Source organism: Notamacropus eugenii, chromosome 4, assembly GCF_028372415.1.
Source record: "Notamacropus eugenii isolate mMacEug1 chromosome 4, mMacEug1.pri_v2, whole genome shotgun sequence".
Classification (NCBI taxonomy): Eukaryota; Metazoa; Chordata; class Mammalia; order Diprotodontia; family Macropodidae; genus Notamacropus; species Notamacropus eugenii.
In genome coordinates, this window is record NC_092875.1 from 460012973 (window position 1) to 460040200 (window position 27228).

Here is a 27228-nt window from a genome sequence, read left to right on the forward strand (position 1 = left end):
CTATAACTGGACAACAATCCAGTGTTGGATGGATGGATGGATGGATGGATGGATGGATGGACGGATAAACTGGAAGGAAGGAAGCAAGTATTTACTAAGCACATACTATGTGTTGGGCACAATGCTAACTAAGCACTGGGGATACAAATATAATCATAAAGACAATCTCTGCCTTCATGGAGATTATATTCTAATGGGAAAAGTCAACATACAAAAGAAAGCTGAAAAAAAGAGGAGTAGGGAGAATGACATTCCTAAACTCACAGGGTTTTAAAGTCTAGAGAAGTCAAAAATAGTGTGGAAAGGAGAATGAAGGCAGAGAGGCCTAGGACCTCAACAAAATGGGAAGTTCCAGGACTCACCAGTGGAAGAAGGGGGTAGGTCATGAGAAGAGATAATTCATGATTAGTGGGCTTAGAAAGTAGTAGGCTCCCAGGGTGAGGAGACCCAGGTGCTGAGAAAAACCCTAGGATCAGGTGGGGGGGTAGAGAGGGAACTGGGATGGGAATGCTACCCCAATCTGTTCTGTATAGTACTATCCATAACACCTTCTTTAAAATACTAATCTGAGTCATGGAATAATGCTATAATCATCAAAGAATCAATTTGTGATTGATCCATAAGGAAATGGAGAGATCCATAGCCAGTGTAACAGACTATAGCATATTGCCAGCAATGATTTGCATACCAAAAACATTTTAAAAATCATTAATAATAATTATAATAACATTTATAAAGTGTTTATAATGTGCCAGACACTGTAGTAAATAATTTTTAATTATTATTCCATTTAATCCTCATAACAATCCATTTTACAGATGAGGAAATGCTAAGATTTGAAAATAAGGTAGGTCAGTTACATAGGGAGAGTAAGGTATAATACATGGCTAGTGTAAGTACAACACCAATATCCATGAAATATCAGGGGAGAAACCTAGAGGAAGGTCTCTGGCACATTAAATTGATTCTTCATGGGGGATTTATGGAAAGACATGAGGAAGAATTATACAAAATGAAAAGGCAAAGGATATCTACAATATACCTCTGTGGAAGAAGAAATTCTAACATGATCTTAGACCATGAATCTAAGTATATAAAATACAATTATAAATGTAGGAAAAGGAAGCATAATTAAAATAATCCTGTGAAGAATCCTTAAAAAATGAGTTATTCCACTTCAATTTATGTTTTATAATACCAGATTCTCTTGCGTTCAGTTTACTCAAAATACTACTACTACTGCTACACATAATCACCAGCTCTACCATTTGTCCAGCTAAGAAAAGAACTATAATAGAAAATCAATGAAATTAAACACACACACATACACACACACGAACAAGAGCTAGGAGACCAAGGTTTCAGGTGTGTCTTCACTAATAACTTTGTATCTCATTTCCTCACCTGCAACAATAATTATCCCCACTGACCTTGTAAGGTTGCAAAACTCCTATGCGATAATTTATGTGAATCTTCTTGGAAAATTATAAAAGGTTATATAAATGAGGCAGCACGCTATAGTGAATAAAGAATTAGCCTTGAAGGCAGGAACACCCAAGATCAACTACTGCCTCAGATACCATCCAGGATGAATGTCCCTGGGGATACATCTCTTACACTCTCTAATGTGTTAAGTTACAAAGAAGGTGGCACCTACAGTAGTAAAAGAGAACGTCCTTATCCCAAAGGGCCCTAGACAAAGATCCAGTCTTTATCCCTAAATACATGAATGACCTTACTAAAACGTGTGATATTCAACAGTCCCCTATTACTGATGAATGCTTATATTTACCACAGGTGTGTATGGCATCAAAAACAAATTTACTTTAAACTCTCGCCAGTGATAGTGCCTAAGTATTATGTCACACGGAAACTAATGGAATGAAAAACTATTAGGTGAATGTCCAGACTATGCAAAGCAATACCTTTTTAAAAAAAAAAATCTGGAACATTCTAACACTAACAGATATGGTCCTCTCCTTCAGAAAATAACATCTCAGTAGCCTTGAAGCAGCTTGAGGGAACCCCAGATCAAATGCCAGAATCAAGAGAGATGACATCTGATAATAAACAGTTGAGTGGGTTCCTTTAGTTGATAGAATCAGAAGGAATTTAATAAGAAGGACTTAGAAAACAAGGGAAATTGGCCTGCCAACAAACGAGTTACTTGGAGTTACCCACAATTCTATGGATAGTTGGTCAGTGCTTAATGAATAAATATATAATTTCTCTTGCTTCCATTTCTTATTTTCTATTCCCAGTACTACTATCCTAACCCAATGTATTAGGACACCATATTTAGGCTACTATAGTACTCTCCTACCTGGTCTTCTTATCTCCAGTTTCCTCCTACTTCAGTTCTTTCTTTGTACGAGACATACATCTATAAATTGTTCCTACATCACACAAATACCCCCATTTAAAAAAATTCAGTTGCTCTCAATGACATAAAAGAATAAAGGGCAAATCCCTTAGACTTACAGTCAATACTCTCCAAAATCTAATACTAATCTTAGCACCCACTACCCCTCTGCACAAATTCTACAAGGAAACCAAACTGGAGTACTCAATTGACCCCAAATAAGTGACATGGATTTGTTTAGTTACCTGAAATGTCCCTCCTTCTTTATGCTTTCCAACCTAAGTTGAACTTTCAAAGTAAAGCTCAAATCCCACTTCTTCCATGAACCTATTATTTCTCTCTTACATTAATAACTAGTTACTAAATTAGGACCAAGGTTTTCCCCTTTTTACTCATTCACTCAGAAATCAACCAGTGTGGGAAATCTTGGGAAAAGTCTTACCCAGGCTAAAGAAATTCTAAGTTTAGGTGAATGAGTAGATTCCTGCTCATTGTGTTTACTCAGATAAGTCTGGGAAAATGTAGATTGCCTCTTGGGTGACATGGAAGTTGATGTCTCTTTGACCAAGATTTGGGTGCTCTGTGTCAAGTACCTCAAGACTCTCATTGGACTATAACCTGCCTTTCATGATAATATTAATTTTCTCATTAATTGTTCATCAATCAGAATTGATTGCTACCATTAGGAACATCTACTCTTCCAAGGACATATAGTCTGTGAGCCCACTGCCATGAGGGATCTTTGACGTTCAAGAGAGCCACTGACCTTTTTTATTAATAAAATATTAGCATTATTAATAAAACTGACCCAGAAACTATGTCTCTCAAACTTTTTAAGTGTCACCAATGATCACCAGTGACCCCCAATGCCAAAAGCCTAGCTCTGGCTTCAGCAGGCTTCTAAGTCACAGGGGTGCTTCCTTAGTAGCCTTTCCTAACCCAACAGAGCACTCCACTATCAGCCACTTCAGTCCAGCAAGAAGGTATCAGTTTCTCATTAATTATGGACCCTGAAGGTTCCTGGTCAGATAAAGAGGAAACCTTACACTGCAGAGACCTGGTTGTATCTCAGGTAGTACAGGCCCTTCAAGAACCAGAATGTTCCATTCCAGGTCTAGGGCTAACTGAATAGTTCTGGGCTCTTACTGTGATTGTTTAGAGTTCACTGATATAGGGAACTCCCTATAAGGAAACTCCCACAACACAAATCAGTACTTGCAAAGAAACTTACAATCTTAGGAACTGTTGAGGGCACTGGAAGACTTCATACCTTGCAAGGGTCACAAAGTCTGTAGATGTCAGAGGCAGGACCCAAACCTACTTCTTCCTTCCTCCCAGGGCACTATACCATCCTGCCTGTCCTTTCTGGACTATCCAGAAACAAAGGGTCTAAAAGATTCTCATTAGAGCTACCATTCCTTTAGGAAACTATTTAGCACTGGCCTTCCCAAAGCTTTCTTTTCTGGTTTCCTAATTGTTGATGTTGACCCTTTTTTATTTCAATGTTTACTTGATATTGATTTATTTTGCTCTTTCCCAATTTGTTTCTTCCTGGTTTGGAACTTCAGGCCATATCTGTCTCCAAAAAAAAAAAAAAAAAACTTTATTATGAAACTTTCCTTCCTTATTTTTTGTGACCAATTTTTGTAACAAAGTCAGAGTCAATAAACATTTATAAAGCACCAGCTATGTGCTAGGCACTGTGTTGAGTGCTGGAGACAAAAAGAGAGGAATAAGACAGTTCTCAGTCCCAAGGAACTCACAATCTAATGGGGGAGGAAGACATGTAAAAAGTAGGCTGGGTAGGGACTACCTGGCCTGAGGACATGATGGCGCCCAACAGTCCGGGCAGGAAATGATCTGTGGAAGTGAAACTTTCAGAGTTCACTTCATCCTTGGGAATGATGAGTTTCTGAAGCCCACAAAGTCTAGGAAAAGTAGTTGAGTTTAACAAAGATTATTTAATTTTTAAAAATATTTGTTAGGATTCAGTATTAAATCTGTCTGGGTTAGGATTTTGTTGTTTTGTTTTTCTCAGAGTACACTTATAATTCACTTAATTTTCTTTTACGAGATCAGAATATCTGGGTTAACTATTGCCTGTTTATTTCATTTTCACACATAATCATTTAAGTTTGCAATGTTATTGCCACATAATTCAATGTAGCATTTTCTTTATTACATCTCCATTTTCTGAGTTCTAATTTGTTTCATTTTCTATTATTAATTTGTTTTTGTCTCTTTTAAAAATCAGATTAGTTAATGGTTTCTCAATCTTTTGTCATTTAAAAATGCCAGCTTTTGTCTGTGTTGCTAGTTCAACTGTTTTCTATTTGACACTGTTGATCTTACTTTATGTCTCTTGTGACTGTTCCAAATTATTATTTTTCTAGTTTTTTTAATGCAGCATGATGTATTAGCCCTTTTTTATTTCTTTTGTCAATATATTTTTATTACATATAAATATACATATATATTTATATATAAATGTATATAAATATGATATAAATTTTCTGTAAGGTCTTCCTTAGCTGAGTTCTATTTATTTTTGTATGCTTTCTCATTATTATTTGTTTTACCGTCCTTTTCATTTTTACAATGATTTCACCTTGGATCCACTTATTACTGAGGATTTTTTACAGTTTTTTCTATCTCAGTTCAGGCCTATCCACAATTTTTGTTCGTTTTTCCTTTACTTTTTTATCCAGATCTTTGATTTTATCAGTACAGGGAATTCCTTATAAGGAAACTCCTACCTCCAATTCAAATCAGTAACTGTTCTACATATTACAGTTCTATGGAGGCCTCAGAGGTAAAGTGACTTAGAATTACACATCCAATATGTGTCGGAAGCAGGTCTTAAATCCTGACTTCAGTGCTGGAGCTCTAGCCTCTCTGTCATACTGTCTCTCACTTTTCCTTTGCTGCTGACAAATTTCATTACATCATGGTATATAAAAGCATTAAGATTTGTCATCCTGTATTTGCTTATGAATTATTTATACCTCAGTTTATGAGCCTGAGGAGATCCCATTCTCTGTGATTCCCATTTGCTATTAGACTCCTCAATCTCTTTCAAAAGAATGCTAAAGTCACCGAGAATTAGTGTCATACTACCTTGGTCTTTTTTTAAATTTTAAATTAAGTTTTACTTTGAGAAACTGGTTGCTAGACTCCTATTAATAATGTTTTATTGGGACATCTAGGTAGTGCAGAGGATAGAGCATCAAGTCTACAGTCAAGAAGACTCATCTTCCTGAGTTCCAAACTGGCCTCAGACACTTAGTAGCAAGTCATTTCACCCTGTTTCTTTCAGTTCCTCATCTGTAAAATGAACTGCAGAAAGAAATGGCAAACCACTTCTTTGCCAAGAAAACTCCAAATGGGGTCATGAGAAGCTGGACACAACTGAAAAATGACAGAACAAGGACGTTTTATTGATATTAATAGAAGGCATTATGGGCACAGTGGGTTGGATGTTACATCTAGAATCAGAAAGACTTAGATTCAGTTCCTACTTCTGATATTTGATAGCTTTGTGACCATTATTTAAGTCATTTAAACTCTGAAAGCCTCAGGCAAACAGTACTATTACGTAATAATTCTTTCACCAATGAAATCACAGATTCTGGACTTCTCTGTGATGTCCTTCATCATGAGGGAGTTTTTCTACTCACCATTCTTAGTAGCATGTGATAGGGATGGGACCTGGAATGTCAATGGTATCAGAAATTCCCTAGTGAGAAAACTGTCTCTACCAATACAAGTGAGCCCCTTCTCTGGAACTCATGGTTTTAGAGAGAAGCCTACAGCATTGAGAGGTTAAGTGACTTACCCAAAATCACACTACCAGCATGTGTCAAAGGTGGGATTTAAACCCAGGTCGTCCTGATTTTAAGATAATTTATATATTCAACATGCAGGTGTACTTACTACTATTTTACTAGAAATCAAGGGTATACGAGGTCTTCAGGGAGGACTAGCCCCTCTGGTGAGAGAACTTGCCAAGCCCTTTTGAGGGCTGCTTCTCCACCTTTGGTGTACACGTTCACCCAACTCTCACCTGTGGCTCCAAGAAGTCACAACATGTGCAGCAGCCACGCTCTGGTAAAACCAAACCATCTCAGCAGACGGGCTAAACAGGCCTTAAACCATCCGTGAGTCAGAGAGATGTCGATCCCAAACATATGAAGACTTTTCCTGGTGGAATGGGCCAATGAGAACAATCTGTTCCAACTGCCATGAAAGCAGCTGAAGCAGGCTCTGTGGAGGACTTACAGGTTGATCAGACACAGAAGATGCCAAGATCATCCACTGCATCCTAGATCATCATCACCAGTCACCCTGACTTTTGTCTTGCCTCTGGACTTTGATGACTCCGGAAGAGAGAGTGAGGTTGAAGACTTTGTGCAACTGCTTAAATCCAGTTCATGCCCAGGTCAGGACATCACCCCATGAGGTCAATGGCTCTCTTCAGAAATGAAGAACAAACACTAGAAATCATGATTGTATTTCCTTTGTGTTTAAATTTGGCCCTTCCTTTTGAATTCAAGTCCCTGGATTTTCTAAGTATATACCTTCACATCTTCAAACAAAAGGTGTTTCTTATAAAAGTAAATTTTGGAGATTTATTTTCCAATTCATTCTTCAATTTGTCTTTAATTGGCAAGTTCAGTTCATTAGCATCTAACGTTGTTGTAGTTAAGTATGATTATCCCTCCATTAGGTATACTGAATGCTTTGTTTTTAACAGCCCAATCTTATCCTGTGAACAAGCATGTAGCCACACATCTCCCAACCACAACAAATACAGATAAAGTTAATCTTCCTTTGTAATAATCCATTCTTAATTACTGCATTCCTCTCTCACATTCACACTGAAGACAGAACTGGAATTCTACTTTTAATGATAAAAATTTTTCTTTTTCTTTTCTTTTTTGCTCTCTCCTAGGCAGTTTAGATAAGAATGTGGCTTAGAAAGCACACTAGAAAAAGCCTAGTCCAGTTCCAGATTCCTAAGAAGGAAAAGAATTAATCTCAGAGAAGAATCATCTTTTCCCACAACAGTGAATGTTCAGTTTTGCAAAGCAGATAATACAGGCTGATACGACTTGCTTTTGGGTATGTGCTATATGGCTCAGTGGATAGAAACTGGACCTGGAGTCAGGAAGACCTGAATTCAAAGCTGGCCTCAGACACTTAATAGCTGTGTGAACCTGGACATGTCACTTAATCTGTTTGCCTTAATCCACTGGAGAAGGAAAGGGCAAAACACTCCAGTATCTTTGCCAAGAAAACCCCATGGCCAGTATTGGCAAGCTGAGGTCCATGGGGGTCAACAAAGAACGGACATAACTAAATTACTGAATAAGAAAAGCAAGATTACATTATCACTTCTTCCACTTACTGTCACTGATGACAAATTTGTGACTCAAACTGATTCAAATCTATGGTTTCTTGTTATATGAATGATTTCCTCTGGGCCATATACAAGGTCATCTTTTTGATTCTGAAATTCTCGAACTTCGCAACTATGTTTCTGGATAATTTAAATTTAGGATTCCTCTCTGCCTGAATAAATTCTATCAACTTTCAGTCCAATAATTTTTGGCAATTTCTTTGCATTATTTCTTGATACATATACAGAATCTGTGGGTGTTCTCTTTTCATATATTTCTGAAACATCAATAATACACAGAATTTCTCAGAGTTCTGTCCTCCAGCTTTGCTGTTTTCATTTGTAGTGATCTAGTTTTCTTCCAGCTTTGCTATTTAAAAAAATAAATAAATTTGCTCTATCACTTCTTCTTTCATTTGTCATTCTAAAAATTCTACATGGGTTATTGTGTCCCTCGGAGAATTTTTGAGATCTTTGAGATCTTTCATCTTCTTTCCTATAATATGGTCTCATGCAGGGCTTCTTAAACTTTTTCCACTGGAAACCCCTTTTCACCTTTCAGCAGCTTTGTGGGCACGGCATGGCTTGAGGGCACACACAGTGCAAAGTGTACATGTTTTGTGCTCAGAGCCAGGACTGCAGTGAGATGCAACAAGGGCTTAACATATTTGATTGTGAATTAATTTTTGGTCAGAAACCTTTTACCTTTGCCAAATTTTTTAAGACCCTACATGGGTATGCAGCCTTCAGTTTCTCATGTTTACTTTTTTAAATTATTCTTTAATAATTTTTTTTTTGCAATTTTATGTCAGAGTTCCATTGATATCTCTTATTGGGATTCTACATCAAACTGGATGGTTTTTTGATATTGTTCTCTGTTCTGAAATAAGGCTACTGTTCCTCTAGATTTCTCATAGTTTTCTCATTCATTTTATGTCTCTTTTTCAAATTAGTCACTTCTTCAGTTTTTATTGGTTTTGCTGTGAGATATTCATTCATATTCTTTTATTTACTGCCTTTCTTTTATTTAGAGCAGTTGTTACTGTCTTCATGTCATGTGGGAGATTAGTTTTAGTAATAATCATTCACTTCACCATCTTGTTTCAATTGATTTTAAACCATCAGCCAGGAAAATGCAACAAGGTACTTTGGAACTAATGTATTTAAACTCTAGTCTCACCAACGTATTTGATTAAGTTGACAGCAGTCCAATGACTCACTCAGCAATCATTTCTTGAGTGCCTACTATGTGCCACACACTGTGCTAAGTACTAGGAATACAAAAAGAGACAAAAAATAGTTCCTGCTCTTAAAGAGCGCAAAGTCTCCTCAGGGAGACAACATTCATACAACTATGTTCAAACAAGATACATACAGTATAAATTAGAAATAATCGCAGGACAAACTCATTAAAATGAAGAATTGAGAAAGGATTTTTTGCAAAAAGCTGAACTTCATATGAGTTAAAGGAAGCACTAGGACACAGAGCTGAGATGAAGGAGTGTTCCAGGCATAGCGGAGAGCGAGTGAAAGTGCTCAAAGTCAGGAGGTGGAATCCAGAAGGAAGATTAAGTTGTGTGTGTGTATGTGCATGTGTGCACACGTACACTGACATCTATCTATTTCACATATATGAATATACACACAGATACATATTTAAGCACTAAGATCTAACAGCTTCTTATTGAAGAGATATCTATCATTAGCTAAAGATGGATTCTAAACACCTGCTTCATGGATGGGAAAAAATAATAGATGGATGTGATTCTAATGGCTATGCAATTCTGTCAACATAAAAGACTCTCAGATTTGGGAATATACAGACAACATTTATTTGATGGGTGACAGAATGAGGGAAAATAGTTAGAATATATGACTAGAAATAGTGAAAGAAAACTCCATTCAAACTACTCTAAAGACTAGGTAAGGAAGAAAATAGTTCTATGTAAATACCTCAAGTAAAATTTAAGTATTACACACTTGGGATAGTAGAACTATACAGTTGAACCTGGCTATATCTAGGCCTTACCAACCTAACTCCTTCACATGTCCTTGATCCCATCCTCTCCTGTCCTTTTCAGAAGACTGGACCCTCCACCATCCTTTCCCTACTGCCGAACAGGCCCAAGTTCTACGCAGAGGTTCATGAACAGTTTTTGACAATCAGAGAACAATTAAACTAAGCTTCAATGACGTAAATGTTATCATGAAAGGTATCCAACTAATCCTGAAAGGACACTCTTCCACTCCAAACATGCTATTTTTCATTTTGATAACTGTTGTCATCTTAAAATTCAGTTTTATTTATGAAAAAAATTAAATTAAAATAACCCTAAATGTGACTTTTAAATGTTTCCTATAAAACCAGGTACCGCAAAAAGCATGGCACACTGGGAGAATTACTGGGCCTAGAATTAGGAAATCCTGGATTCAAATTCCACTTCAGAATAACGTATGTTATTCTTTGCAAGCCCCAAAACACTACACAAACGTCAGCTATTATTATCATTAACTTAAAATGAAGCTTAGCCTAATAAAAAAGCTACTAAAGGAAAACCACTGCACTAACTAAAAAAGAACAGCTTTGCTCTATCACTGAAAAGTAATAAAACTGAATTGTCTTTTTCCGACTAAACTAAAAGATAGATGATAGATAAATAGACGGATGGAGGAAGGGAAGAAGAGGGGGGAGAGAGGGGGAGAGGGAGAGAGAAATAACTATGCATTTATATATTATATATAAATTTATATGCATGTATGTGTGTATATGCATTTATATATGTAGAGATATAGCTACACATATGTACACAATATACGTGTATACGTGTGTATATATATATATATTCATACATATACACACATTTAGAAAAGGAATTTTATAAGGCTTTTATTACTCTTTCAGTATCAACTACCCAAAATGTAGGAAATTTTTAAGCCTTTCCAATATAAAAGTGGCATCTGCCTATAAATGACTTTCTATTTTTGCAAAAATTGCAGGACAAACAACAAATTTCCAATTTATATAGGCACACACCTGACAGCCATAATCAACTATGACAAAGAAGTTGGCAGAAGACAAATAAAGCCCATTATAGTAGGCGGTCTTTTCCTCCACAGTTGTTATATTTCATCTGGAAATGATCCTTTGAATTAAAATCCCCCAAAGCCACAAAGACACATGGCAATAATATAGGCTTTTGACTTGTTCTTTTTAAAATGAGTTTATTTAGTTTCCATACTTGGCTTCCTTTTTTCATAAAACTGAGGACATGTCACAATCATCAACTTCTAAATTGTGGAGCAAAGTGGGCATCACTTCCATAACCACATAGGTACAGGCAGACATTCAATAACATGTTTGTTGATGGATTGATTAAAATGCAAAGACACTTTCCTTGGTTAAATCAAGCAACCAATTTATAAAGGAGTTGTGTTCCAAAAGTTAATTTGTAAGTTAGCTGTTTGGCACTCAGTACATATTTTCCCATAAGAAAGAAAAGTTATATATGATGACTAGGTTCCTGGGCCAGCTTATAAAAATCTATGTAACCTACAAAGTACATGAAGTATTGCACATTTGTACAAAATACTAGAAAACAACACTGTTGAAATGCTGATGGGTAAATGAGACAGAAAAATAATTAAACTGGATAAGAAAGTTTAAAATCTTGAATGGTAATGTTTGAAAGTAAGTGAATTAGAGGACAATGCTGTAAAAAAAGGAGGCAAATGGAAAACTTTGCATAGACTCTATAGGGTAAAAGGTGATTTAGAGATCATCGGCTCTAATTCCCTAATTTTACAAAGGAATTAACTAAAAAAAACTTAAGCAACTTAGCCAAGATTCCACAAATAAGCAGCAAAACTAGGATTGGTACCCAGGTCCTCTGATTATGTGCCTTTTACTATCCTGAAATGCAAGTTCACTTCAAATACACTAGCTTTCTTTTTCTTTAATAGCTGTAGTCCTGCTTTTAGATTCACTGGCGTGACTCATGAGAGCAAGGGCTGGTAAAAAAAAATAGGAAAAGTAAGTGGAGTCAAGAGGTCTGTGACAACATGTGACAACATGTATTGAGATTTAGTTAACTAAAAGTTCTAAACAGCCAGAGAGACTAAAGCATGTAGGTGTATGAATGGGGGGAAGTGGGAAGGTTAGGAGTTACTTTTGGGGGTGAGATTTGGAAAGGAAGTGAAGAGGCAACAAGACAGAAGAAAACAATGTGCAACTGATCATTTTTATGTCTGAGCTGTACAGCTGTACAAATGAAGTATTTATTTGTATGTCAGGTGTTTATAATCTGGTAAGTCCCTCTATATATTTCTGCCCTTGTCTATATGACATACACAATCTTAAGTTGTAAGGTAAACTGAAACATACTAAAATACTGTATTTCACCCAAAAACAGTTATAATGTTTTATGGTGGAAATAATTTCTGTATTATATACTCTGACAGCAATAAAAACATGCAGCAATGTGGAAATTTTAAGTAAATGATGTCTATGTGAATTCAGGGTGCGTGTTACTTATTACCACTATGTTCCATATGTATAAACTTCAGCATAGAGTAAATGTTCATTTTTAAGACACCATTAATTGAGAATTTGTGACCACTGGACCTGGGACCTTGACTCAGTTGAAGTAAACTGTGGCATTCTCTAAGAAGAAATGGAGTTGCTAAATCAAGAAGTAGCATAGACACAATAAGTAATGTGAGTGTTATGTTTAACCTATTTAATAGGAAAAAAAATTAATTAAAAATAGATGACCATACCAAAGAGGGAAAAAAATATCTTGATAGGCTTGAACACTGTATTAAATCTAATGAAATTCTGTAAAGACAAATATAGATGAAATTCAATAAAAACATATAGATGGTTCAAAAAACCAATTCCACACATAAAGAAATAGAAATAGATATGGAGGTTATAATAGTTTGTAAACTCAATATGAGTCATCCATGTGATGTGACAATCAAAAAATTTATTGTAGCAGCATTGGGGGAGACATAGTTTCTAGGAATGAGGGGTTCATTGCCTTACTTGGATCACATATGCAGTACTTTCTTCAATTCTGGGCACTACAGTTTAACAACACTGATAAAAAGTATTCAAAAGAGAGGAATCAAGAGAATGAAAGGTTTGGAGTCTGTCATAAAATGACTGTTTAAAGGAACTGGAGGCATTCTGCCAAGAGGAAATAAAACTTGGGGCAAGGGGGGAGAAGACATGATAGCTGTCTTTAGGTCAAATGGCTATTATATGAAAGAGAGCTTAGACTTGTTCAATTTGTCCCCAGATAGCAAAAATAGAGCAAAAGGGAGAAGTTGCAAAGGGGAAAATTTGGCCTTTAATCAGGAAAAACTTCCTAATAATTGAAGCCATCCAGATGTGAAATGGGCTTCCCTGAGAAGTGACAGGTTCCTCCTTTACTGAAGGTCTTCAAGGAGAGGCAGTATTGGCAGGTACTGGATATGGGTTGAATCCCATTCATCACAGGGTAATGTCTTGACCTGTGCACGAACTGGATTTAAGTGAGGCAGAGCTGCACAAAGTCGTCAATCTCACTTTCTCTTCTAGTCATCAAAGTCCAGTGGCAAGACAAAAGTCAAGATGGTGATGATGGTCTGGGATGCAGGAGATGACCTTGGCATCTTTTATGTCTGATCAAGCTCTAAGTACTCCACAGTGCCTGCTTCAGCTGCCTTCATGGCCGTTGAAACAGACTGTTCTCAATTGCGCATACCACCAGGGGAAGTCTTCATATGCCTGGGGTAGACATCCCCCTAACTCACTGATGGGTTTAAGGCCTGTCAGTTACCCTCAACCTGATTTAGCCTGTCTACTGAAATGGTTTGGTTTTATCAGGGTATGGCCGCTGTGCACACTAAGCTTCTTGGAGCCACAGGTGAGAGTTAGGTGAAGGTAGACACCAAATGTAGATGAGCAGCTCTGAGAAGGACATGGCAAGCCCTCATACGGGAGGTATTAGTCCTCCTAAACACTCCATACATCCCATGGGGTTGGCCTAAATAGCTGCTCAGGTCCCTTCCAATTCTCTAATTCTATGAGGCTCTGTGACTTTGCTACTTTTCAATACTGTTTGTATGCTTTTAGACAAAACTAATTGTAAATTAATCTGGTATATGAGTGTATGTACAGACCCTATTTTTCAACACTCAAATTCTCCTGCAGACAGTGCAACTACAATGGGCTGATCACACTGTTCAAATGCACACTTGCCTATTTTATGGAAAACTCACATAGGGCAAGAACTCATATGGTGGTCAGAAGTGATACAAGGATACTCTCAAGATCAGAGGAAGTCATACAAGGATACTTCTCAAGGTCTCTCTTAAAAACTTTGGAATTGATTGTGTGATATGGGAGTAGCTGGCGCAGGATCGCCCAGCACGGTGTGCCCTCATCAGAGAAGGTTCTATGCTCTAAGAACAAAGCAGAACTGAAATAGCTCCAAAGAAACACTGGATGTGCAAATTTGGAGAAACCACTCAAAATGTTGGCATGGACTACTTGTGCCTGATCTGTGGCAGAGCATTCTGTGCTCATACTGGTCTGATCAATCACAGTCAGACACATGGCAACTTGACTCATCAAGAACAAAGCCCAACAACCTATAGGTGGGTGTAGATGCTTTCCTTTATTTCTAGCTTTGGGAAAAGGTTCCAGATATGGACAAACAGAAGAATTCAGGAGTTAACATACATAAACATATATACACAGATGTATATCCTCCATCAAATTCTTACTCTGACTCCTCATTGTGAAAAATAGGTAACCCTGGGGACAAAAAAGCCCTTTTCTGGGCCCAGTGACAGAACTGGATATGTGCCATCCCAACTGCAGTTTAGCTAAGCTGGATATTCTCCTAAATAGGATAAGGACATTTTAAGCCATGTAATCCTCAGAGACACTCTATTAATTCATAGAAGACTAAGAGAGTGGGATCTTGTTGTTCGATTTAGTTCCAATATAAAATATGTCACTAATAATTTATATTTATACATGAAACTTGAACCAGACTCCATTCACAATGGGCTTCAAGCTTGAATGAGCATCCAGAGATTTAAAACTAAACACAACAAAAAAGCAATCCAGTTTCTGGCAGGTTGCCCAACTTCATAGAAAAACATTTAAACATTTTTAACATAAACTTATTTAAATGTGTTTCTATTTCAGAGTTTTCTAACTAACTCTATATGCTACGAAAATGCCTTCATTTCTGTTACAATATGCTTGATATTTATTTTATAGCGTTCTGTGATTTAATTTAGAGGGAAACGAAAAATAATGATTTAAATAACATTTAAAGCTATTTTTTCTGCTCTTTCATCAACACTTGTCCAAGCATGTTCTGATTCTACACTCTGTAAACGTGTATGACTTCTAAGCTGATTTTGACAAAGCTATTCCATCACACAAATATCTATAAAGTATCTGGCATCACCATGAAGACTATCACTGACAAAATATAATCACTTAATTACTTCACAGTAGCCCTAACTGTAAATTCTGTCCCTTGATGGAATATTCATAAAAAATACCATTGAACACTGATAAATGTTATTACTGAAATAATTTTCACAAATCCTTGACTTGAAGCTTTTTGATGTAATACTTTTAACTATACCTGCACTCAGAAATTAGTACTTAAGAGTGATATATTCTCATCACAATATGCTATTTGCTTTCTATAATCAAAATAATTTTAGTAGAGAGTTTTGACATTTTATCATGAGAAATACTATGAAAATTTTACTTACCGAAACATCTTTCAGACTTTTCTCATAGGAGAAATGGCAATTCTCTTTAGAAAAATCAAATATGTACACATTAGCTGGTTCTGTTCCCAGCACCAATGCTTTTTTCAGTTCATCAACATACTTGTCTCTTTCCATTGCCATGTCATCAGCTTCACTGGAAATCTCAGATGCAGTCACTGTGGGAAAATATTAGTGATTTTTTAAAAAGTTTCAAAGCAAAATCCTAACTAGAGGAAATATGTATTTATCTGTTGAAATACACTTTTCACTACTAGAACTATCATATGTCTAAATTTAGAAATTTCATCTCAAACCCATTTAAAAATTATTTTATAATAAGGCAATCACCTCCATTTAACATATTCATTTTTTGTCCTCCCTCACTGTCAAAGCATTCAATTTCTTGCTAAAAAATATTATCGAGGATTATGCAAACATCTTAGAGAAGCACAATTTAAAGAAACTTAAAATACCTATATGTAACTGAACTTCATAGGATCATACATGAAAGGCTACCTAGTTTAATCTCATTTGAAAGATGAAGAAATCAAAGTCCAGAGAAATTAATATAAGTTGTGCAAGGTAACAACGGTAGCAAGATTCAGAACCAGGATTTCAATCTAGATACTCTAATTCCAGAATCAATAATTCTTCTAGTAATCCAACCTGCCTCCCTAAGTATTTAACAAGGTAATCTATGCAATTTGTTACATAGATTGATCTGGCACAGATTCTTCCTAACACCAAACCAAAATGTTTCTCTCTATAACTTCTATCCCCTGTCCTAGATCTTTTTCCTATTGTAAAAATAAGGACAGAAAAATTTTACTCCATCTTCCACATGACTTCTTACCCAGTTTAAAAAATGCTAACTTGTCCATTCCCTCAACTGTTCCTAATCTTCTATATTTTCAGACTACTTGCCCTCTTGGTAACTCTCCTTTGTATTTTACTGTTTCATCATTGTCATTGTTGTTATCATAATCATTTTAAAGACTGGGCCTCCTTATAAGGAATCTACTCACAGGTGCAAATCTACTATTGATCAGCACTGAAGCTTTGACCTGTTCCATTTTCAATCTGGGCTAATTTAAATGAGCTGCCTGAGGAGGCAGTCTTGTAGACCCCTTACCCCTGGAGGCTCACCATACTGGTGCCAGACTTAGTACTAACACCCAATGAGCTTAGCCCACTGCAGTTCAAAGCCCCAAAGCTCAAGCAGTTCACCAGTCACAATCTCCCCAGTAGTCAGGATTACAGAAGCCCATCACCCTGCCAGGTCAATTTCTTTCTAAATAAAGTGATATTCGGAATTGGACACAATAGTACAGATGTGGTCATCCTACTGCAGAATACAATGAAACTATTCCTTCCTTTCAGTTAAAGGGTGTACATCCTTCTGTAGAAGCAGCATGAATACATAATTTGCTGGTAATAGAAGACATGTGACCTTCTTGGCTTATATTAAGCCATAGTGAACTAAAAGAATCAAATGTTTTTCATGTGAATGTCTAAAGTTGAACCCAGATATGACTTGAATTTATCTTTTAAACTTCATCTTGTTAATTTCGGCCCCATGTTACAGCCGATCATACTGATCATCTGTTATAAGAGATAGAGCAATAACCTTTTATGCACCAGCAATTTCAGTGACTACAATCAATATAAGGGAACCTGTGAACTCCAACACAGACACAGCTGTATCACACAATTTGTGTACAGGAGATAAGCAAGATGAAATGACTGAAAAAGGGAAAGGTTCACAGGAAGGCAAAGGCCAAGAAAGTGCCCTGAGGACAAGAGGAAAGCAATGAAGAATAAACCTTAAACTTTATCCTGAATATCTACATGCAACTGATACAGAACAGATAAGTGCTAAGGCTATTACCAAATCTACATCAGAGCCAAAAAAAAAAAATTAATCTTCTCATCCCAATAGAAGTATCTGATAGTATCAATTCATATCTTTTATTCAATTAATTTTAAAAGCATTTGGTCCATTGAAATCTATCACAAAATGTCTCACTAAGTCTGAAATCTTCTCTAAGAGAATACACTTATGGAAGATACACTATTCATTGATGAGGAGGTTAATGAGTTAATGTTTATGCTGTTTAGGAGAAGGGTATCATAAGCCGTGTTGGTACTGCTGACATTCTCATCAAAACTATATAATTAGATTATTATTATTATATATGGGTATTTTTGATCTTATGACATCAGTTACCAACCAACTTTAAGTTAACACAGGGCTAATGCATTTGGGGAAGAAGTGATAAACTCCCACCAACAAATACCAACTCCAAGAAGACAGATTAAATACATTTATTGTTAATGCAAAACTTCTCAGAGAATTTAGTGGATCAGAAATTAAGAGGGACTCTTCAAATCTTCACATTGGCAAAGTTGATAAGAGAGAAAATAAAAAATGTTGGAAATGCTAAAACAGGTACATTAATATACTCCTGGTAGAGCAGTGAATCAGTTTAGCCATTTTGGAAAACATTTTAGAACTATGCCTAAAAAATTACTAAATTCTGCATGTCCTTTGAGAAAACAACACCACTCCTACACTCCTTGATCTGTACCCCCAAAAGATCAAAGAGATACAAAAAGGACCCATATGTATGAAAATATTGATAGTAGCTCTTTTTGTAGTAGCAAAGAACAATACTATGGCTGCTTGTCCTTTGTTCTTGAAGAGGCATGACATGAGCAAGGTGATGCCATGACATGCAGGTGGACTGGATTTAAGTGAGGGAGGGCTGTGCAAAGTCACCAGCCTCACTCTCTCTTCCAGAGCCATCTGCTTTCAATGGCAAGATATAGATCAGGATGACTGGGATGGCCCTGCAGTGACAAAAAACAAGAAACCAAGGGGATAATCATAAATTGGGGAACGACTGGACAAATGATTTTATCTGAATGTAACGGAACATAATTATATCATAAGAAATATAAGAGAAATGGTTCCAGAAGAACCCGGGAAAATTTGTACGGATTGGTTCAGAGTGAGGTGAGCAGAAAGCAGAAAACAATTTGTATAATAACAACACTGTAAAGACAAACCATTTTAAAAGACTTAAGAACTCTGGTCAACAAACGGCCAACCACAATTCCAAAAGGCCACTGATGAAGAATGCTACGGTCCTCCGGACAGAAACATAATAAACGTGTAAATCTGTTTTGCTTGACTATGCATTTTGTTTTACTTTTTTTCTACTGGGATGGAAAAATAAGGATAGAAAATAAATACATTTAAATTAAAATTTTAAATTTAAAAAAATTAAAAGGATTTAAATTTCCAGAGGCAGGGACTATTTTCCCTTTTGTTTCTGGATCCACAGGACCGAGCTCAGTGCCTGGCACATAGTAACTTGCCTTTAATAAACGCTTGATAATTGTATGATGTTTCAACCTTTTTCTTTCAAATCTACATTTACTAATAGATCAAAAGATGACTACAGCATGCAAAGACAGAACTTGATTTCACATTGCTGATTGTAAAACTTTTGCTTAATATCTTAAGCTGTCAAAGCTGTCAAATATCTTGAGCAAGTCTCAGACACTTGCTAGCTGTGTGATATTAGGTCAGTCACTTAACCTGTGTTTGCCTCAGTTTCCTCATCTGTAAAATGGAGATAATAATAGCACCTGCCTTCCAGGGTTATTGTAAGGATCAAAGGGAAGAATAATTATAAAGTGCTGAGCACTGCGTCTGGCGCATGATAAATGATACATAAATGTTAGTTATTACTATTGTTATCAAGTACAAATCAAGGTCAATGTTGAATTTCATTTTAGATCTTTATATACTGACTATGAATGTTGACAATTTACTGTTTTGCACATAAAATTTTTTATGAGAAAATTTTATGAAGCTTGTTATGATGGTTTTCTATTTAGTAAAAACTAAATATTCGTGCTCATGGACTTCTCCAGACACTGTTCTCTTCCTCCTGAACACCAACCCAAACAGAATAACAGGGAAACTGACTTTTATGTGCTGCTTTAAAGTTGGTCAGGATCTTGACATGCATTAGCCCAAGTCTCTCTCTACCTCACTGCATGGCACTCAAGGAGAAGAGAGGCATCCTTCACTGTAGACTGGATTACTGCAAGGAAAATGTGTTTCCAGCATCACATCTGGATGTCCTCATTGGAGGTCAGAACCCAGTTTGCCACAAGGAAGCAATGGGTTACAGCAGTATTATTAGCATAATGATTGAGCTTCAGTGGGAAGTAAATATACTCCTTTGAGAGAGAGAATCTCTCTAATGTTCTTTCTATAAGAAAATTTTTTCTGAATTCCAAACAACCAAATTATAAAAAGATTTCTGAAAAAAACACCTCCTTTTTGAGAATGTATAGAATGACATTTTTTCTGATTAATGTGATGATCTATATTGTAACAGTGAAATTTAGGGGAAAACGCATAAATAGCATTTGAATTCCTACAAATAACAAGGAAACTTTTTTAGTTAAATGTTGATATAGATAACATCATAGTTAACATACTTGATGTAGCTGAAATTGTTAAGATAAAAATTAATTATCCTATGTCGTCAATCAATCAACAAATATTTACTAAGTGATTCATATGCCAGGATGTTATTCACAATATCAAAATAGAAAAATGCCTTCCAGACAACGAATCAACATCTCAGGGAACCCTGAGAGTCTTCCCCTCCTAGTCTGATTTTTTTTTTTCCTTTTGATTAAAGGGGCCATCCCTCGAGTAACTTAAAGAAGCCTATTCATTGAATGGGTGTATCTCACTCAAAGTGAGAACAGGATAAGACCTTAGCCTGAAAGGGCCAGGGTCTCCCATTGCCTCCTGAGCCATCTCCAGTCATCCTGATGAATATCAGGCCACTGGACCCAGATGGCTCAGGGGAAGAAAGTGAGGTTACTCAAATCAAAGTCAACTTCAAGTCATGTCATCATCTTGATGTCATGGTCCTCTTCAAGAACGAAGGATAAACACAATATCAAGCATCTAGAAATCGGGTACAACTCAGTAAGTGGTCTGAGAATTGCTAAGGCTGAAAAATTCAGCCCTAGCTCTTACCTGGGGTCTTCTTCCAATGTCAAATTCAATAGCACAGGCTGTTGCAGACAAAACTAAGAGACCTAGACCACTTACATTCTGAAGAGAAAAACCCCATGCCCATCAAACATATACACATGCTGATGTGAAAAAGGGCAGACACAACTAGATAAATGTATATGGAGTCCATCGATGAACAGAGATAGGACTTCCTGGAAGAAGACACAGCAAGAATCTGGATTTCCTGCTCCAGAAGGGCTTCCTCGAAGCAGAAGACAGAGAAGAGCTGGGGTTCTCTCAGCTCAAGAGTCACAGACATAGGCTGGATATTGCCCCTCCAGGAAATTTTGCTGTGGGTGGGGAAAAACCCAAGAACACCCACACTAAGTGAACAGATGTATTTACTTACATCCTTTTTTAATGGCATAATTAAAGAATCATATACAGCTAAAATATGTAAATAATATCAACTGGTGATGAGTCTAAATTTAGCTAGGCTAGTTCTCACAGGACAGATAGATGGTCAATCCCCAGCCTTCCTACCGCATTAGGTCCTGCTAGAGTTTGTACCCATTGGTGAGGCCTTCTAAAACCCACAGTCACCTCTGTGCCTTGCTGAGGCACCAAAGTAAGGACTACAATGGGGGGAACCAACGAGTCTAAGTATTTCTATTTGATTTTATAAAGGTTGTAGAAATACTGAATAACTATTTTAAAATACTGAAATCTTTGCTAAAAATTGGGTTAACAAATTCATTTCTTTAAAAGAAAATCAAAGTAAAATTTGTTTCAAGTCCATTTTATATAAAAATGATGACAAGTCCTCAAATTAGCCTGGATTTTGTATCATGCTTCTTGATTAGAAAAGAATGTGACATGTCAAAGACTAAAGTCAAAAAAGGAAAACGTATGAGCAGTTTTTTGTAAAGAGCACATTTACTGAAAATATAACTAATGATGTCCAGAGGCTTGAATCTCAGAGCAAAAAAAAATATTTCTTGAAGAGTGTATTTTGTATCATTTCCATCTTCTGTCATAAAATATAGATAATAACAACAGACAAGTGTTCCATTTGCAAAGAAAAATAAAAATAATTAAATTATGCAGCATTTCTCTTCTTTGAGAATCATATAAGCTTAGGCTATCATTAAGATACTGACAAATAGATGAAATTTGAATATTTGCTTTTGTTATTACCTGCTCCATTCCATGCTGACTGGCCATCTGTAAGAGTTATGTCAAAACCAGAGCCTAGATCTTTTTCCCAAGATACTTGTAGAAAATAAATTATGCTGGGTTCAGAAACCATATGGATTCTGCTCACATTCCGCTCCATTCTTCATTCACCTATTATGGAAAAAGAGAATAATCATTTAAATTAGTCGTTCTGTTCTTAAGGATTCTGTGCTTATTAAAAAGGAAAAAAACCTCACCAACCTCACAGTCAGAATGAACACAGCTGAATTATAACGTTACTTATCCAACAATTTCAACCACCCAGAATATATCTGAGAAATGGAAAACCCAAAAGGTGGCTCAGATAGAAAGCACAAACTCCATGCTCTCAAAGAGCACCAAAGGCCACCAAGAACCCATTTCCTTTTATTTTGCACAAAACTCTACAAGGCTTAGTTATCTGGTTTTTCAAGTCCACAGCAAATCTGAAGCTAGAAGGAGGATCCTAATAATGTATGTACTAACAACAGCAAGAAATAACAGTTCACTATGAAAAAAAGGCAGAAGAAAAGAACACTCCAAAAATGCAGTGTTCTGGAGCATGGTGCAAGTGACCCCAAAAGCTTCCTATGGATGTAAGGAATTCACTACATTACAGCACAATACAACTGAAGATTGTGATAACCTAGCTGACTCATGAAGAAAAATGCTAGATTATGATCAGCACAATCTATTTAAGAAGGTTTTTAAAAGTATGAAAAGTATGTTAGATTTCTTTCAAAAATCATTTTTACTTAGTTTTTATGAGGTGGAGGTAAGCAGGGAGCACATTACAGGAATGGGGGAGAACCTAGGACAAGAGGCAGAAATGGAATGTCAGCATGAAAAAAAACAAGTCTGGCTGAAACAGTCAGTGAAGGGGAGAAAAGTAAAATGAACTAGAAAAGGGAATCGAAAACCAGACTGTGAAGCCAGAGAAAGAGAGCTCCATGTATAACTCAGTGACTTGTTCAGGCCTGTTCTTTAGGAATATCATTCTGACAGCTGTTGGAAGGATGAGTTGGAGAAGAGAGAAACTAGACTTGAGAAAAGTTGTTGTTGCAACAGTTCGGGCAAAAGGTGATGAGGCGGTGAAGTAGAACAACTGTAGTAGAAAGGAGGTAGAATCAACAAGATCCAGCATCCCAGGAGGAAGAAGAATTTAGCGTGCCTCTGAAACTGTGGATCTGGGCGACTCACCAGAAATAGAGAAGTTAGGAGGGTAGCGTTTTTATGCTAAGGTAACGAGTTCCGTTTTAGACGTTCTGAGTTTAAAGTGCCCATGAGATAGCCAGTTGGAGATATCCGAAGACAGCTGATGATGATGACTGATGATGCAGACAGTAGAGATAAGTGAACAGATCTGAAACCTCTCCAGAGGGGCAAGAGTTAAACTCATGAGACCCGATAAGATCACTAAGAGGGAGAATTTAGAGAGAAAAGGGAAGAGTGTTCAGAACAACCCTGAGGTATACCAATACTTAGGGGGTAGGATATGGGTAAACACCTGGCAAAGGAGTTTGAGGGCAAGTGGCCAAGATAGACAAGAAAGCTGGAGGAAGCAGATCCCCGAAATCCATGAAGAAGAGGATTATCTAGGAGGAGAGGGTGATCAACACTGTCAAAGGCTGCAGAAAGATTAAGTCCCAGAAAAGACCATGGGTCACTTTGGAAAGTGGCATTATGGCAAGTGCATGCTATTAACTGAAAGAACTGAATGAAGGAACGAGGAATCTCCCCTTAGAGAGGGGGTGTGCAGGAAATACCATGAGGTAAAAAACAAAAAGAGAGCAACATTTTTTTAATCTGGGTCCTGATCAAACATGTGGAAACCTTACTATTACCCAAGAATCCCTCACCAATGATATCAATATATATCTATAGATAGATAGATAGATAGATAGATAGATAGATAGATAGATAGATAGATAGATAGATAGATAATCTCCCTGGTAGGGAGAAAAGACAAAACTTTTCACTCTCATTTTATTCTCTAATGCTGTTCTATTAAACAAGGCAAACAGGCAAACAGATTACAAAGCTGATTATTAAATGCAAACAGCCACCACTAAAAAAATGAACTTAAGATGATTCAGGACTCTGCTTAATAATTTCAGTGGTGAGGACCAAAAAGTCAGTATTAAAAGAATAATGGCTCTTTTCGGCCTAAACACTAAACTTGTCTGTTTAATTTAACTTGCATAATTCCCAACTGGGGCAAAAAAGCATCTCTTAAGGATTGTGGCAGCCTGCAGAGAACAGACTTGTCTATTTTACTCATATATAAAATTCTAGAAACACACTGTCAATTTGTTTTTTCTGTCATTGAGATGAAATCAATCAGAAGTAGCCTTACATTGGATAGTGCAGACAACATTTACCCAGATGTGATTTTCTAGAGAATTTAGGCATTAATTTTCCTTTTGCAAAAATTATCAAGCTTATTAACTGTATTTTAGGAGCTATTTTAGGGTGGGGATGTGAGGAAAGACAAGAAGATTTCCACAGAACTTATCAGTACAAGATACCAAAATATAAGACAGGGCAAAGGGCAGAAAAACTGAAATTCCAAAATAGATGATCAAAGAGTATAATATTTTAAATGTAAAAGATATTTCTAATCTAATTACTTCTTTACCCTCACCCTTGAAGGACATAAATTTGTACAGTTTCTACCTTACAATTTAAACTTGTAAAATTATTTTAACATGTAAAATTTGATTGCCAAACAGCGATTAGATGCATATTTTTGCTGAAGTGAAGAACTCCATGTTGGCATGGATGTCACAAGTAAAAACTGTTAATGAATTAGCCTACAGAAATAATCAAGTGAGGCTAAAGTTCTTCCAGGACAAAGGAGATTAAAGGCATATGAAAAAGAAAAAACCTTTTTATTCATTTAGCAGTTTTATTTTTTCTTATCAGCACTTAATATGTATCAAGTACTATAAGGCATGCAGGCACACACAGATCCTAGTCTCTGTCCCTTGAATATCTATAATTAAGAGGATTAAGATCTGTACAAAACAGGAGAAACTACAAGTTCCATATAACTGGTACACACAAAAAGTGCTAAAGATATTCTGACTGGAAAGAGACCAGTTTATCTACAATAGGCTTCAGCTTTCTTAGCTGGAAAATGTAGGGATTAGACCATATGATCTTTCAGAAGATCCCTTTATGGTCGAATGTTCTACCTATGACCCCACTAGAACTCAGACGTATTTAAAGAGAAGAATGGAACACTTAAGCTAGGAAAGAAGGAATATCTGAATTTCCAAAAGGTGGAAGGTATTCTGAAAGTGCCACCAAGAGAACAGTGATCAGGACTGCTTAATCTGAAGAATTAAAGTTATTGCTATTCACTCATGTCCTAGGCTTCAGGATCCCATTCAGGGTTTTCTTGGCAAAGATACTGGAGTGGTTTGTCATCTTCTTCTTCAGCTGATCTTGCAGAAGAGAAAACTGAGGCAAACAGGGTGAGGTGACTTATCCAGGGTCATACAGTTAATGAGTCCGGGCATCATATACTTATAGGCAATTTAATTATGCTAACAAGATGGTATACTATTTCAGTGCTTCAGCAGATCTGTGATTCTATCTATATGGGCATTCCTTTTTTTCAGCAAATATATTTCTCATTATTCTATTGCCCATTTACAAAAACTGACCTTGGTTGGGGCATAAAATCCTCATAAACACACGCAGAAAACCAGAAATATTAAAGACATCTTGTACTGACCAAAGGACAATAAAATTACATTCAGTACAGACCCACTGAAGAAAGAATTCAGAAATCGGTGGTAATTAAATGGCTTAATTCTAAAGAATTGATGGATCAATAAACAAAGTACAAAACGGTAGATAATTCCATAACCGATCAATGCTGTCCACCATTATGGAGGATCAGTGATGAAGCATATTACTTATCTCCTGACAGAAAGGTGAACTTAAACAGATGCCATCTCTTAAACACACATAAGGTATAGAAAGGTACCTTCTCTTAGGGCACTACTGGGGTAGAGTGCTGTATGGATGGATACAGGAAATTAATGTTACTGGTTGCCAAAAGAACATAATCCACCTCCCCCATGCTGCTTGAGAGCTTGGGAAGAGGAAGAGTTCCTGAAACCCCTGGCTAAAACTAAGAATGCATTTTCCCATCAAAATATTGCATTAATTCTTAGTTGAACAATAACATGACCTCCATTACACTTTAAAGAGCATTAAAGTATGTAGTTCAAAAGAGAATCATGGTTGCTGATTTTCAGTTAACATTTCGCTGTTACAATCTGCATAACATCCAAGCCTCTGAGTAAGAGGTTAGTAACTGAGAAGATCACAAAAAAGCTGGCAAAGACCACCTCCTGCAATCCCATCACTTTGAAGCCCAGAGAGATGAACTGATCTACTCAACATCACAAAAGAACACATCCAGATCCTTGGAGAGCGGATCCAAGGCTCCTTCCACAATATCAGGCTGTTTTTGTGTGCTACCTACTTACTTTCTAGCCTACAATATTTGTAACGTTTTAAACAAGAATTATTTGTGCAAAGAAATCGATATGAAGCAATAAAAATGCTTAATATACATTGGCATGTGCAATAATTTATGTTCCTGTTTAGAGTTTTGAAAAGCAAGGCAAGCCAGCTGTATAACTAATAATTCCAGGCATTCACACTCAATTATATTCAAGCATTAGTTTTTTTTTCAAAAAGCATCATAGGTCATAAAAATATTTGAAAAATTTTAATTATAAATGTGCTATACTTAAAATATTACAACAGCCTTCTAAAAGGTACTCGTGCCTTCAATCCATCTCACATATAGCTTCTAGGATGAATGTTCTCCTTGCTTTCATCATGTCGTTATTTTACTTAACAATTTACCATGAGTTCTAATTTCTACCATGAACTCTAAACTCTTGCATTTAGCATGAAAGTCTTCCAACAACAAACCCCAATCCCCTTGATAAACTTCTTTCACTATTTCCCAGCACAGTGGCTCTGCTCCAATAAAGACATTTCCTTACTATTGCCCACCACACCTCATCCATAATAGCCTTCATCTTCGTGCTTTTGCTTATGGCATTTACCAGTTATAAAATCCTTCTCTCTCCCATGTACCAATCCATGTCTCTCACCTCTAAGAAAGAACATAAAACCAATCCCTTTTAAGAAGGCTTCTCTTAGGAAATCCATCTCATTCTGGTCATTCTGTATCCCGACCACACTTACAAACATTTTAACTGCTACCTTTAATTTTCTGTGTTTTTGATACTGTAGCTCATTAAAGCCATTGTAAAATCCTCAAACTATATCTTTTTTATTTAATGTTGATTCTTTTTCAATTACCAAGCACTTATATTCTTTCCCTTTCAACACTCCCCTCTCAAATGAAAAAAATAAAAATAAAAA

The 27228-nt window shown here is 36.5% G+C and overlaps 1 protein-coding gene across 5 annotated transcripts in view; it reads right to left on the reverse strand.

Annotated features, from left to right (window-relative positions):
• The window catches only part of XRCC4 (X-ray repair cross complementing 4), a 426434-nt gene that overhangs the window by 366403 nt on the left and 32803 nt on the right, over nt 1-27228 (reverse strand). For all 5 annotated transcript variants that reach the window (XM_072606222.1, XM_072606221.1, XM_072606218.1 and 2 more), the window contains exons 2-3: nt 21793-21942; nt 15546-15721 (exon numbers count right to left, since the gene is read on the reverse strand). In XM_072606222.1, coding sequence (XP_072462323.1) covers nt 15546-15721; nt 21793-21931 — 315 coding nt within the window. In that variant the 5' untranslated portion in view covers nt 21932-21942. The remainder of the gene's footprint in view (nt 1-15545; nt 15722-21792; nt 21943-27228) is intronic.